Raw genomic sequence first — 13,881 nt, 5'->3', positions numbered from 1 at the left:
TAACATGCCATAACAATTGGCCCTTGCCGTACCATATCATACCGTGGCATGTGTTTCAATAATGGAAACCATTGCTTCAACACTCCAAAGGTTCTTTCTATAACATTCCTCAAAGAAGAATGTCTATGGTTGAACAACTCCTTTGGACCATGATAGCGACGCCGCCTATTGAACTCCTGCAAATGGTATTTTTGGCCACGATATGGGGCTACGTACCCAGGCATGCGTGTATACCCGGCGTCAACGAGATAATACTTGTCTATAGTAAAACACTTTTAGTAAGAACAAATAATGGCATATTTGGTGATCACAAAAAGAAAATACAAAATTTAAAAAAACTACACTTACTAGGTGGCGGGTGTGGAAAATCCGCGGTAGTTGTGGTAAGTGCTTCTAAAAAAATTCTTGAATTATGTGCACTACCCTCCCAACCAGTGTATACAAATGTAAACTTCATGTCAAATGAACATGCAGCCATGACATTCTGAGTAGTATTCACTTTTCTACCTCGATATGGCATTTGGTCACCTTTTGGTGCCACAACAGCAATATGTGTGCCATCTATGGCCCCTACACAGTCCTACATGACATAAATTTTGAATGCTTTTAAGGAACCAAAATTGGCCAACCTTTTGATCCTTTGGTGTAGTCATGTCATGCATGTAATGTACTATACTTATTGTCACAGCTATATTAGATCACGAACATATTGATTTCATCATAACTTTCAATTGATTTATCAATTTAATCTTCAAGCCATATAAAATAATTCAAATCAACTGGCATTTATGTTACCTTAAACCATGGCCAGTACCGTCTATCATTCTGAATTTTAGGATGGGTTCCAGCCATGTTTGGTGGTTGGATTACAAATGACGCAAGATTTCCCAACGCCCGCATCAAAAGTACGAAATGTCGATGAATTGTCTCATTTGAGTGCTGAAATCGATCTCCAGCATTTCTTGTGCCTAAACTTTGACCACAGATAAATAAAAACATTGCCAACGACTCTTCCAGTGACAATCTCATGTTCGACCAGTCTACAACATTTCTACGGACAATCTGTTTAATCAATTCCATAAATGTCATGACTTTCATACGCAATTGGTTACGGATTGATTTCGGATTTCCACTCACTAAGAATTTTATATACTGCTCACCGGTGTATGGACAATTTTATGTACTAAGATGCGAAGTTATCCATACACCGGTGAGCAGTACATAAAATTCTTAGTGAGTGGAAATCCGAAATCAATCCGTAACCAATTGCGTATGGAAGTCACGACATTTATGGAATTGGTTAAACAGATTATCCGTAGAAATGTTGTAGATTGGTCGAACATGAGATTGTCACTGGAAGAATCGTTGGCAATGTTTTTATTTATCTGTGGTCAAAGTTCAGGCACAAGAAATGCTGGAGATCGATTTCAGCACACAAATGAGACAATTCATCAACATTTCGTACTTATAATGTGGGCGTTGGGAAATCATGCGCCATTTGTAATCCAACCACCGAACATGGCTGTAACCCATCCTAAAATTCGGAATGACAGACGGTACTAGCCATGGTTTAAGGTAACACAAATGCCAGTTGATTTGAATTATTTTATATGGCTTGAAGATTAAATTGATAAATCAATTGAAAGTTATGATGAAATGAATATGTTCGTGATTTAATATAGCTGTGACAATAAGTACAGTACATTACATGCATGACATGACTACACCAAAGGATCAAAAGGTTGGCCAATTTTGGTTCCTTAAAAGCATTCAAAATTTATGTCATGTAGGATTGTGTAGGGGCCATAAATGGCACACATATTGCTGTTGTGGCACCAGAAGGTGACCAAATGCCATATCGAGGTAGAAAAGTGAATACTACTCAGAATGTCATGGCTGCATGTTCATTTGACATGAAGTTTACATTTGTATACACTGGTTGGGAGGGTAGTGCACATGATTCAAGAATTTTTTTAGAAGCACTTACCACAACTACCGCGGATTTTCCACACCCGCCACCAAGTAAGTGTAGTTTTTTTAAATTTTGTATTTTCTTTTTGTGATCACCAAATATGCCATTATTTGTTCTTACTGAAAGTGTTTTACTATAGACAAGTATTATCTCGTTGACGCCGGGTATACACGCATGCCTGGGTACGTAGCCCCATATCGTGGCCAAAAATACCATTTGCAGGAGTTCAATAGGCGGCGTCGCTATCATGGTCCAAAGGAATTGTTCAACCATAGACATTCTTCTTTGAGGAATGTTATAGAAAGAACCTTTGGAGTGTTGAAGCAATGGTTTCCATTATTGAAACACATGCCACGGTATGATATGGTACGGCAAGGGCCAATTGTTATGGCATGTTATGTTCTCCACAATTGGATCCGGACGGTGCAAGAGCAAGATGAATTTTTCGATGTGGAAGAATCAAGTGAAGAAGATGACGATAAAGATGAAGGTGAAGGTGGAGGTGAAGGTGCAAGTGAAGTTCAGGGTGAAGTCGGACTTGAAAATGTCCACGGAAATGAAGATGGAGTACCGGCTATGCAACAACACAACCATGTCAGCATGTCACGTGAACAACTATTGCAGATGGGGACAATGGCGAGATGAGGTTGCAACATCTATGTGGGAAGCATACAACAATAGGTAGATTACAACTAGGTAGATGCTTTTTGGTAATTGGAAAAAATGGACCACATAATCAATGTGGTTGTACAGTGAACACTTTTTATGTATCTAAACTTCACATTATAAATTGTTTTATTTTATATATTTTCAAATGGGATTGCTAATTTGACGCCATATGCAGATGAAGGTGACACCAAATTGTTCATGTGGTGCTGGTCCAATGTTGGTGATTATGGCTCGCACCGAAGCAAACATGGTCGTCATTTTTTCCGTTGTCCTAATTGGGATAATCATAGGGGCTCCTTATTCTGGGTAGATGACTATGATGGTGGGGTACAACATCTTACACCTGCACAAGTGCCTCGTACTGGCGGGAAGTGGTTGTTTTGGGTTTGTTGTGGATGCGACGCATTTCTTTGTTTTACTATTATGATTCTTTTGTTGGTACTTTTGTTTGTCGTCCTACTTAAGTAGGATGTCAGTAACCGTGGTTGAAACAATGCTTGTACTTGTTTTATTATGGTAGCTCAACCATCGGTACTAATTACGTTGTACTATTTTGTTTTTTTATCATTTTGAAACAGATTGTGGTAGTTTTTTTTTTTTTATGTTTGTTAGTTGATGTATGGTTTTTTTAATGTTTGTTTTGCATGTATGGCTAATGTATCGATACTATAGTTGAATGTTTTTTTAATGTTTGTTTGTTTACCTATGGTTTTTTTAAACCATGGGGCAGTTGTTTTTTGAAACCATGGGGTAGTCTCTTTGGCTGGATTTGCAATCACGGTGTGTTTCATGCCAAAACTTTAGCTGATCATTTAATCATTGTCATTGAGCCATGCCATTAAACTGAGCTCCTTTAGTAGCCAGACCAATGTAATAATTTTTCTTGTGGAAATTCTTTTTTCCTTGAGTAGGTAGACTAATACAGTAGTTAATGACAACATAAAAATGTAGTGCAACAATTTGCACTCATATGATTATAGCTAACTGATGCAATGTTTACAAGGCCAATATCTACCTCCCATATTTTGTTGTCAGAGTATTGCTCTAGTGGGTCAAGGTTTCCTCTAACTGTACCCTCAAACATCGTTGGGTCCTGTGGTATGATGCTAAGCCTTGATCTCAAATCATGAAGTCCTATCTTCGAAATATCGACAAAAAAAGATGATAATGCTCCCCTCTCATGGTTCAACAATCCGAAAAATGGCCTGTATGAGGGTTGATTTCCCTCTCCCTGTCCGTCCCACAACACCAACTTTCTTCCTTCCCGAAAATGTCTAGGTAATGTGTTTCAATACTGATGGGAGATGCTCAGCATAACGAATCTGGAAATGCAGGCATCATCAGGAAATGTTCACAAGTGAATAGGCTTTTGAAAGACTAGAAACTGTAATACAGTGAAACTTATCCAGGACAAATGGAATTTTAAACGAGATTCCCAAATTCTGAATTTTCTTTTACACACTTTTTTTTAATTGGGGGTGTTTGTATTTTTTTTTTTTTCAAAAACACCAACCAAACGGATTTCCAAGAATTTTTTTTGAAAAGTGATCTTGGAAAAAGTCAACCAAACACATTTTTGAGAATTTTTTAGGGAAAATCTGTTTGGTTTGATTACTCCCAAAAATGTGTTTGTAGAGCATATTTCAGAAAAAAATTTCTCAAACACATACCAAACAAGCCCCGTGTCTTTTGTTACTTTGATGCCTCACCTTTACCTTTATTTTTTTTTCACTGCAGACAATGTTTGTTTTGGTGTCTTAAGCAATTCTTGCCTAGTCTGCAATCTAGAATCTTAATTCCGCTATAAAGCTCACCTCTCTACATTGTCATCCAACTCTTGTTATCCCTTTTGTTTGGTTGTGCTAAAAAAATCCATTGCCACAGAAATAAGGATAAAAAAATAATTGATATTTTTCTTCTTCTTCCTTTTGGAATGTTTGAAGCCCTCTTTCTTCCAGTACAAAGAAACAAAGTTTTTGAAGTTGAATGCATAACGGGAGGTGTTTTACCCATCATGAGGTGAAGTGTAAGCCTTGAGGCGTAAGCATTTCAAAATTTTATATTTAGTAAATAAATAAAATATTCTAAAATAGTAAAAATTAAATGGTAAAGTATAAATGCTTTTTCTCTTCAAGCGTTGAACATTTCATTGCAAAGAAGGGAATTTGCCTGTGCTAAATGTGAAATCGACATTCTTAGCTTTAGTTATTGAGTTTCTTACTTGAACCTTAGCTTTTTGTTTTTCCTTGATTGGTGATTTACTTTATTTGTCCCATGAAATATAGTTACAAAAGAGTTATTATTATTATTATTATTATTATTATTATTATTATTATCTATTTATTTATTTATTTTTTTAAACCATGTATTAGACTAAGTTTAACAACCACCCAAGACAGGCTCTCTATATGTGTACTCCTTGTATACAAAAGGCATACAAGGGGCACCTGGAATGTGTTGCACAAGAATTTGGAGACTGTTGCTTAAAAGTCAAAGCATCAATGCGTTTTGCCTTAGGCTCACCTCGAGTGGAGCCTCAATAATGCCTTTTAAAGCTTTGCAAAGAAGTTAAATGGTGTGGCTTTTCATATTTCTTGTTGTATTGACCTAGAGAAAAAAATAAAAATTAATTAAACAAGATAGTTCTTGTTATTAAATCTGATGTAGATACATATGATGTTTAACATTTAAAGTTGGTCTTAGGATGTTATTTGTTGGAATGTGTGTTTTATTGTTCATTAATTTTTACTATTCATAGAAGTTACCCTCATTCTGGCTTTTGTTTACATTGGTTTTGGATAGACAGAAACTGTTACTTTGCAATAAATGGCGGATTCAATTCCTGATGGTTGGCATGAAGAAAATGAAATTGGTAAAAATGGTAAAGAAATTAAGGTAATCTAGCATCTTCATCTCATTCTTTTAATGCTTTTTGTTTTTTTTTTTTTGATATTCAGATGTATTGTTAACTGTAAGTCATCATTTTTCTGTTTATGTTATTGGAACTAATGTCATAATTATGAACTTCCATTTTCTATGTCTGGTTTCCCAAATATGCCTCTTACTTGAATTTACCAAATTTAGTTACAAAATTATAGAAGTTTGCGTTCAACTCTTGAATTTTTAACATGATTAAGTTCAAACGACATGTAGATAAGATGAGTGTTGTTGAGATGAGGATACTAAGGTGGATGTGTGGCAAGACTGGAAAAGACAAAGTTAGGAATGAGTATATTTGTGAATGTGTATGAGTAGTACCGATAGAGGACAAGTTGAGAGAGAATAGATTGAGATAGTTTGGTCATATACAACGGAGACCAATAGAGGCAGCAGTGAAGAGATGCGATACAGTGATAGTAGAGGGAAGTGTCAAGGGAAGGGGGCAGACCTAGATTTACCTATTCAGGGGGGTGGTTACACTTGGTCCAATGGTTAGTGGTTGTCTCGTATTGATCGTTTTCTGATGTCTGGGGGTTGGGAAGAACATTTCTCAGAGTTTGTCCAGTTATGTCTTCCTCGCCCAGTATCTGATCATTGGCCCATTGTGCTTGATAGTGGGGGGATTCGTCGTGGTCCCTTGCCATTTCGCTTTGAAAACATGTGGCTGCAAACAACAGGTTTTCTGGATTTGGTGCATGGTTGGTGGAGTAGTTATGTCATTTTTGGTACTCCTAGTGGTGTGCTGGCCTATAAATTGAAAATGCTAAAGGGAGATTTGAAGCGATGGAATAAGGAGGTGTTTGGTCGGTTAGAGGGCCAAAAGGCGGAGGTGGTGTCTTTACTTCAAAATTTAGATGAGTTAGAGATGCAAGGGGGTTTATCTCCTGATGATCGTGTTCGGAAGGAGGCGGCTAGATAGGATTTTGTTCGTACTGCTCGTATGGAGGAGGTATCTTTCAGACAAAAATCTAGATGTTTGTGGTTGAAGGATGGGGACCGAAACACGAAATTGTTTCACTAAATGGTGAATGCACATTGACGAGTTAATCAGATTAGTAGGATGTGTGTGGATGGTTGCGCGCTATGTACTTATGTGGAGATTCGGGAAGGGGTTGTGGATTTTTACCAGCATTTGTTTCGCCATTAAGAGGGGGCTTGGCGCCCTGGTTTGGATGGGGTTCAGTTTGATATGTTAGCCGAGGTGGATAGGGAGGTTTTGGTGCGAGCTTTTATGGAGGAGGAGGTGTTTGGGGCTCTGCAGGCTATGAGTTGGGATAAAGCCCCAGGTCCAGATGGTTTCTCAATGGCTTTCTTCCAGCATTGTTGGGGCGTGGTTAAGGGTGATGCGATGGGGACTTTGGAGGCGTTTTTTGTGTCTGGTCAATTTGAGAAAAGTTTTAATGCAATTTTTTTGGTTTTGATCCCTAAGAAAGGGGGGGCTGAGGATGTTCGGGACTTTAGGCTTATTAGCTTGCTGGGGAGTGTTTATAAATTATTGGCTAAAGTTCTTGCAAATAGACTTAGAGGTGTTTTGCCTTCTGTGGTGTCTGAATCTCAGAACGGATTTGTAGGGGGAAGGCAGATTTTGGATGCGGTCTTGGTTGCCAATGAGTGTGGATTCCCGGATTCGGCAAAAGCATCCAGGTTTGATTTGCAAATTGGATATTGAGAAGGCATACGATAATGTTAATTGGGATTTCCTCCTGTATGTGTTGGATCGTATGTGTTTTGGGGAGACTTCGTGTCACTGGATCAAGTTTTGTGTCTCGACTGTGCGGATGTCCGTTCTGATTAATGGGACTCCAGCGGGGTTTTTCCCGACGCATTGTGGTCTTCGGTAGGGGGATCCTTTGTCACCTTTGTTATTTATTGTAGTGATGGAGGCGTTGAGTAGATTGTTGGCTGGAGCGATGCGTGGGGGTTTATTGGAGGGTTTTGTGGTGGGATCGTTGTCTGGGGCTTCTGTGGGTGTCTCTCATTTATTATATGCGGATGATGCTCTGATTTTCTGTGGGGCTGACGTGGAGCAGGTGGGCCATTTGAGATGTGCTTTGTTATGTTTTGAGGCAGTGTTGGGCCTCCTAGTTAACTTGAGGAAGTCCGAGCTCATTCCGGTTGGGGAGGTGGATAGGCTTCCAGTTCTAGCTGCAGTCTTGGGTTGTAGGGTGTCCGTTTTGCCAGTGTCTTATTTGGGTTTGCCGTTAGGAGCTTCATTCAAGGCAACAAGGGTATGGGATGGAGTAGTGGAACGAGTCCAGCGTCGTTTGGCTATGTTACATGGACTCTTCAAATTAAATCAAATACCCGTGTCGGACACCCGACACTCGGACAAGGGTATGGGATATGTGTCGGATACTTTTCAACGGATACTTCTTATATAATTGTATATAACACTATTATTATATGTATATATTGTTATATAATTGCTATAAATGTCATTTTGACACTATAAGTTACATATAATACCATTTTATCTCACATATTAGATTAAAAATATAAAAATATGACATTTTTTTGCCAAGTCCGCGTATCTTTAAATTTATGATTTGATGAGTCCGACCTCTAGATACATACCCGCACCCGACACCCGTATCCGAGTCCATGTAACATAGTCGTTTGGCGGGCTGGAAACGACAGTATTTGTCAAAGGGTGGGTGGCTGACGCTAATTAAGAGCGTGTTGAGTAGCATTCCGACTTCATGTCGGTTCATGTTATTCCTATGTCCGTGGCATCTTGGTTAGAGAAACTTCAACGGGATTTTCTTTGGGGTAGTGAGGGTGATGACTTTAGGTATCATTTGGTTGATTGGGGGCGGGTTTGTCAATCTAAGCAAACAGGAGGTTTGGGGGTGAGGCGGTTGGTGACTTTTAATAGAGCTTTATTTGGAAAATGGTTATGGAGGTTTGCATCTGAGGCTGATCGGTTTTGGCGGAAGGTGGTGGCTTCTAAGTATGGGGTGGGAAGGGGGAATTGGAACTCTGGGGCCGTTTCTATCTCGCATTAGGAAAGGGATTTGGTTGGGTTGGGAGTAGTTTTGGAAGTGGGTAGGGTTTCGGGTGGGTGATGGTTTGCGGGTGCGGTTTTGGCAGGATTTTAGTTGCAGGAATTGTGCAACCAGGTGACGAATCTTCGTAAGAAACGCGATTCGGCGTTTCTTAAAAAGAAACGTGTGAGAATCGCATTTCTGTAGAGAGAGAAACGCGATCCTGTCCAAGATGGGATCATTGGTGGCTATGAACAAAAACCCTAGCTTGTTGGTCAACAAAGAGAGAGGAGAAAGAAGGTGAAGAAGAACCTGAAGGTTGTGTCTGGGTATGTCCTCATTTGCTTCATTTTTCTTCTTCTTTCATCACTTCAAAGGTCGTCTCTGTGTGTGTGTGTGTGTGTGTGTGTGTTTTTCGTCTCTATCGCAGTTCGTCTCTCTCTCTCTCTCGCAGATCATCTCCTTCTTGCTGATCGTCATCGTCTCCTCTGCCTTCGTCTTTGCCTTCTCTCACTCGCACTCTCTCTCTCTTTGGCCTTTTGTCACGATATATATCTAATATAAGTAATATATATATATATATATATATAAGATAAAACATATATAATCTTTAAATAAATATATATATATTTAAAAAATTAAAAAAAAAATTAAGACATTATTATTTAATATATATCATATATATACATATAAATATATAATAAAAAATATAAAAATATTAATATATATAATCTTTATAATATATTTACATAAAAAAAACATTAACACATATAAATATAATATATATATATATGAGTATATATTATACATATTAATAAAAAACACATACACATATATGTAAAATAATAAAAAAAATTAACAACACATTATTTAAAAAATATAATAAATAAATAAAATAATTAATGTGTATTAAAATAAAAATATTTATAAAAAAAATTCTAATGTGTATTAAAATATATATATATATATTACTGCTCCCCGAGGCGCTCCCAACCTAAGAAACTTCTATCGGCTCACGCTTCCTCGCTTTCGCTCCCGCTTCCGCTTCGTGCAACTAAGGGCAGGATAATTGATTGCTGATCCTGTCAATATAAAAGGGGTTTGTACCTAGTTTACCCCTTCATATTGACAGGATCAACAATCAATCTTTCCGTAAAGGTTTTAAAACATGTGAAGCGGTAGAGTATGGGGTTCTTATCCACAGGGACAATTGTGTAATTCTAGCTATTTCAATTATTAATTTTCAAATTAGTTTGTTGAAATGGATTGTTTTGTGAGAATGAACTAGATAATAAAACCCTAATTAAATAAGCAAGAAAATTCAAGTTAAAGAATAAAAAATGGTATCTTAGGGATCCGAATCCATCGCTAGTTTCGTATCTGGAATTCTTCTCTTAGATTACACAATTGATTGATTGGAATAGGTCAATTTCTCAACTACAAGTTGGAAATTGAAAAGGAGAGTAATGTTGTATTTGAAGCAAGAGTATGACCTATCTCAACCGGCACAAATTGTCCACTCTAAAGTAGGGTTTGTGGCACAACTCGTCTAGTGAGAGCATAGCCCGTCTCAAGTTCCCAACACAACGACAATGAAAACAAAAGTAAACCATTCATTCGCAATCACAGAAATTGAATGAAGAGAAAATATATAAATATGTTTATTCAAAAACTCAAAAGTTTACAATAATTGCAATCAAATGATACAATACAAATCTCTCAAGATGAAAATCTGGTCACTTGGCTAGGGTATGAAACCCTAAGTATGGAGGAGATACACCTCTAGCCCTAGTTGCCTCCATCTTCAAACCAAAAGAATCAGAACCCTTTTCCTTTATTTTCTTTTTCCTTTTATACTTGAATTCTCTTCAGGTCAGTTCTCATTTTTGCACACAAACTTTGAAGTGTGGCAACTCATGTGGCCAAAATGCTCCGCATGAGCGGAGCTTTAACAGGAGGCTTTTGGGCACTGGCCACATGTTCGGCTGCTCAACAGTGTTGTGGTGGTTATGCGTTCGTTGCTCGTGTGGAGGTCTTGCTGCTCATGTTGAGAAAATCTGTGATCCCTTTCTCTTTAGTTCCACCACTTGTTAACCATTTTATTAAGGACTGTTTGTCAAGCCTGCACACACATAAAACACATAATATCTGCCAAGTAACCGTACCTCAAGGACTATCAATGCAAATTAGATGGCCTCAATGTGGTACCTTTCCGAGCCAACCAGCCACGGCCTTTTGATTAGGTCAAAATTCATTTCCTTTTTATTGTCTCATTCTCTCCTTTCCCCCTGGCGCCAAAAGAAACAGTTACGTGCTAACAATTTGCATTTTTACTAAGCATATTGGCATCTACCAAAAGCTATGTTGCTCAAACCACCAAAGAAAAGATGAAGGTGGAAACAGTGATAATTAAAATAAAAAAAAAAGAATTTATGTAGTTTGATCAAATTTGAAATTTTGGCACTATATATCATAGTATCTATTGATTCTAGAACTACACTCACTATTCCTTTTGATGTGTGGCTTTGTAGTGTTATAAAAATGATATAGGCCAGACATTCTACAACATGGAAGCTCTTATGTGTTATGTAAACTATGCTAAAAGAGCTGAGGTCTCCATTTACGCACGGGTAAGTTTGCTTTGCAAAAGTGGCGCTTGTATTGAAAAAATGATGATACTTCGTTCCTATGTTATTTCCATGTTTACATGTGATCACCTTTGGTTTAGAATGCATTAGTGTGCCTCCTTCGGTTTTTACCATCATTTATGATTATCATTTTTCTAAATTACTTGTACGAGGTATTTGGTGGTGATTGTTAGCATATTATATTAGCCGAAAGTTTCACTAAGGTCTTTCTGTAATCATTTTGTGCCCTCAGGGATTATCTTGTAATTGACTTTCTTGTAAACCCTAATCTTCATTTATAAATAGGGGGTGATATTCTATCATACCCTAAGCTGGTTACTCAAGCTTCATGGTATCAGAGCAGCACCTCTAGGGTTTCGGCTCACCCTCGTTGGTAGACCTTTCCACCAACGACACTCTAGGGTTCGAAGCTTACCTGGGTGGATCATCACTCAGCCGTCAGCTCGTCTTCCTCACCTCGTCGATCTCCTCAGCTCGTCTTCCTCGCCTTCCTCTGTCGTCTCCCTCACCTCGTCGATCTCCTCGCCTTCCTCTGTCGATCGTCACTCAGCCGTCAGCTCCTCAGCTCGTCGATCTCCTCCAGTCATTCGTCGCTCGTCGTCATCATCCTCAGCCTCTGTCTCACTGTGGTATGATCTCAGCCTTGGTATATATAAATATATATATAAATACATGTATACATAAATAAATCAATATATATATATATATATAAAAAAATGATTTCTTAATTTTGTTATGTCTTTATAGTGGTCATTGTGCCTGTTATCTCACTACCACCTTCCGGGTTTGTGATTTCCACTAGTTTTGTTGCGGGTTTGGTAGTATTGTATCCATGACAGATTCCACCAGTGTGTCCCCTTCTTCTCAAACACCAAAGAGTGAGAGTCCCATTCTACCTACTACCATGACTGAGAACCCCAACCCTAGTCTGAAAATCACCACCTCTCTATTTAATGGTCAGAACTACCTAGCATGGTCTCAAAGTTTGACTATGTTTTTGAAAAGCAGAGGGAAGATGGGGTATGTTGATGGCAGGATACAGGCACCTAGTACTACTGACTCAGGTTATGACCAATGGGAGATTACCAACTCTTTGATTATGAGTTGGCTTATCCATTCGATGGTTCCAGAACTTGGTGAGGGCTACTTGTCTATGGAGACTGCCCAGGACGTTTGGGAGGCTGTGGCTGTTACCTATTCCCACAAAGGAAATTTTTCACAAGCATTTGAGATGCGCCGATCTATTGAGAGCTCACTTCAGGGGGAGCAGACTGTTCTTCAGTACTTCACTTTCCTCACCAACGGCTGGAAACGCCTTGACCACCTGGAAGACTATAAGCCCGTTTGCCCTGCTGATTCTGTCGGGTACAAGAAGTTCATCGCACGGGAACGGGTCTTTAAATTTTTGGCCAGCCTAAATGTGGAGTATGATCCAGTTAGGGGTCGAGTTCTGAGTATGGACACTCTTCCTTCACTTCAGGAGGCATTTGCCTATGTACAAAATGAGGAGAGTCGTCGGTCTGCTATGATGTCCCCTGTCTCTACTGACCGTTCCGCATTACTGTCTACTCCTCGAGATGGCCTCAGCCTGCCTCCTCCGTCTGTTGCTAAGGAGTCTGTATTCTGTGATTATTGCAAGAAGCCGCGGCATACTCGTGAGACGTGTTGGAAGCTTCATGGGACTCCATCCGGGGGTCGAGGTGATCGGTCTGGTTCTCGAGGAGGTCGGTCAGGCCAATCTCGAGGACGTGGTTCCTATTCCCGGGCTCATCAGTCTAGTGCCGTTGATACCCTTGATTCTAATTCTACTTCTGTTACCCAAGCTTCTGATACTGAGCTGGAGGATGCTTTGCGCCAATTGTTGGACCGCCGATCTTCTACTGCTCTCAGTACCGCTTCCTCGTCCTTTGCTCGCTCAGGTAACTTAGCTTCTTCTCCTTGTGCTTTCCTGTGTCATACAACTTTGCCTTGGATTATTGATTCTGGTGCCTCAGATCATATGTCTGGCTCCTCTGATCTTTTCTCTGTCTATAAGCCCTCTTTAGGTCAGGAAAAAGTTAGGATTGCCGATGGTACTGTTTCTTCCATTTCTGGAAAAGGTTTAGTCCAAGCCACTCCTACCATACATCTATCTTCTGTTCTCCATGTTCCCAAGTTTTCTGTTAATCTGTTATCCTTAAGTCGTCTTACCCAGGATTTGAATTGTAGTGTGACGTTTTTTTCTGATCATTGTCTTTTTCAGGACCTTGTCACGGGGAGGACGATTGGCAGTGGTAGTGCAGAAAATGGTCTCTACTTCCTAGATCAACCGGACAAACTTGCTTATTCTTCCACCACGTCTTCTACTACCCCCGCTGATTTATGGCTGTGGCATCGGCGTCTTGGGCATCCCTCATTTCATTTACTTAAGCATTTATTTCCTTCTAGTTTCGCAAATCATCATGTGTCTGACTTTCTTTGTGAGTCTTGTCAACTTGGAAAACAACATAGAGCTTCTTTTGCTCCCAGTTTGAATAAAAGTTTCGTTCCTTTTTCATTAATACATTCTGATGTTTGGGGTCCCTCTCGTGTTCTGTCTGTGAAAGGTCATCGCTGGTTTGTTACATTTATTGATGATTTTTCTCGTGCTACTTGGGTGTATCTCATGAAAGATAAGAGTGAGGTTTTC

At 39.1% G+C, this 13,881-nt stretch overlaps 1 protein-coding gene across 10 annotated transcripts in view; it reads left to right on the top strand.

Moving 5' to 3' along the window:
* LOC114317811 (uncharacterized) overlaps positions 1-13,881 on the top strand; it is a 48,455-nt gene that overhangs the window by 26,706 nt on the left and 7,868 nt on the right. For 4 of the 10 annotated variants that reach the window (XR_014330089.1, XR_014330087.1, XM_082869700.1 and 1 more), the window contains 2 exons: positions 5,444-5,536; positions 11,097-11,195. The exons of 1 other annotated variant lie outside the window; for it this stretch is intronic. Coding sequence is in view for 3 of the 9 variants with exons in the window: in XM_082869700.1 (XP_082725826.1) it covers positions 5,444-5,536; positions 11,097-11,115 (112 nt within the window). In the remaining 6 variants the exon portion in view is untranslated. The remainder of the gene's footprint in view (positions 1-5,443; positions 5,537-11,096; positions 11,196-13,881) is intronic. 5 more of the 10 variants (XR_014330088.1, XR_014330086.1, XR_014330091.1 and 2 more) reach the window with 3 other exon arrangements.

This window comes from Camellia sinensis, chromosome 5 (genome assembly GCF_055761805.1).
Source record: "Camellia sinensis isolate YWXY chromosome 5, ASM5576180v1, whole genome shotgun sequence".
Taxonomy (NCBI): domain Eukaryota; kingdom Viridiplantae; phylum Streptophyta; class Magnoliopsida; order Ericales; family Theaceae; genus Camellia; species Camellia sinensis.
The sequence above is the reverse complement of the archived record's forward strand: the minus strand, read 5'-3'. Positions and strand labels throughout refer to the sequence as shown.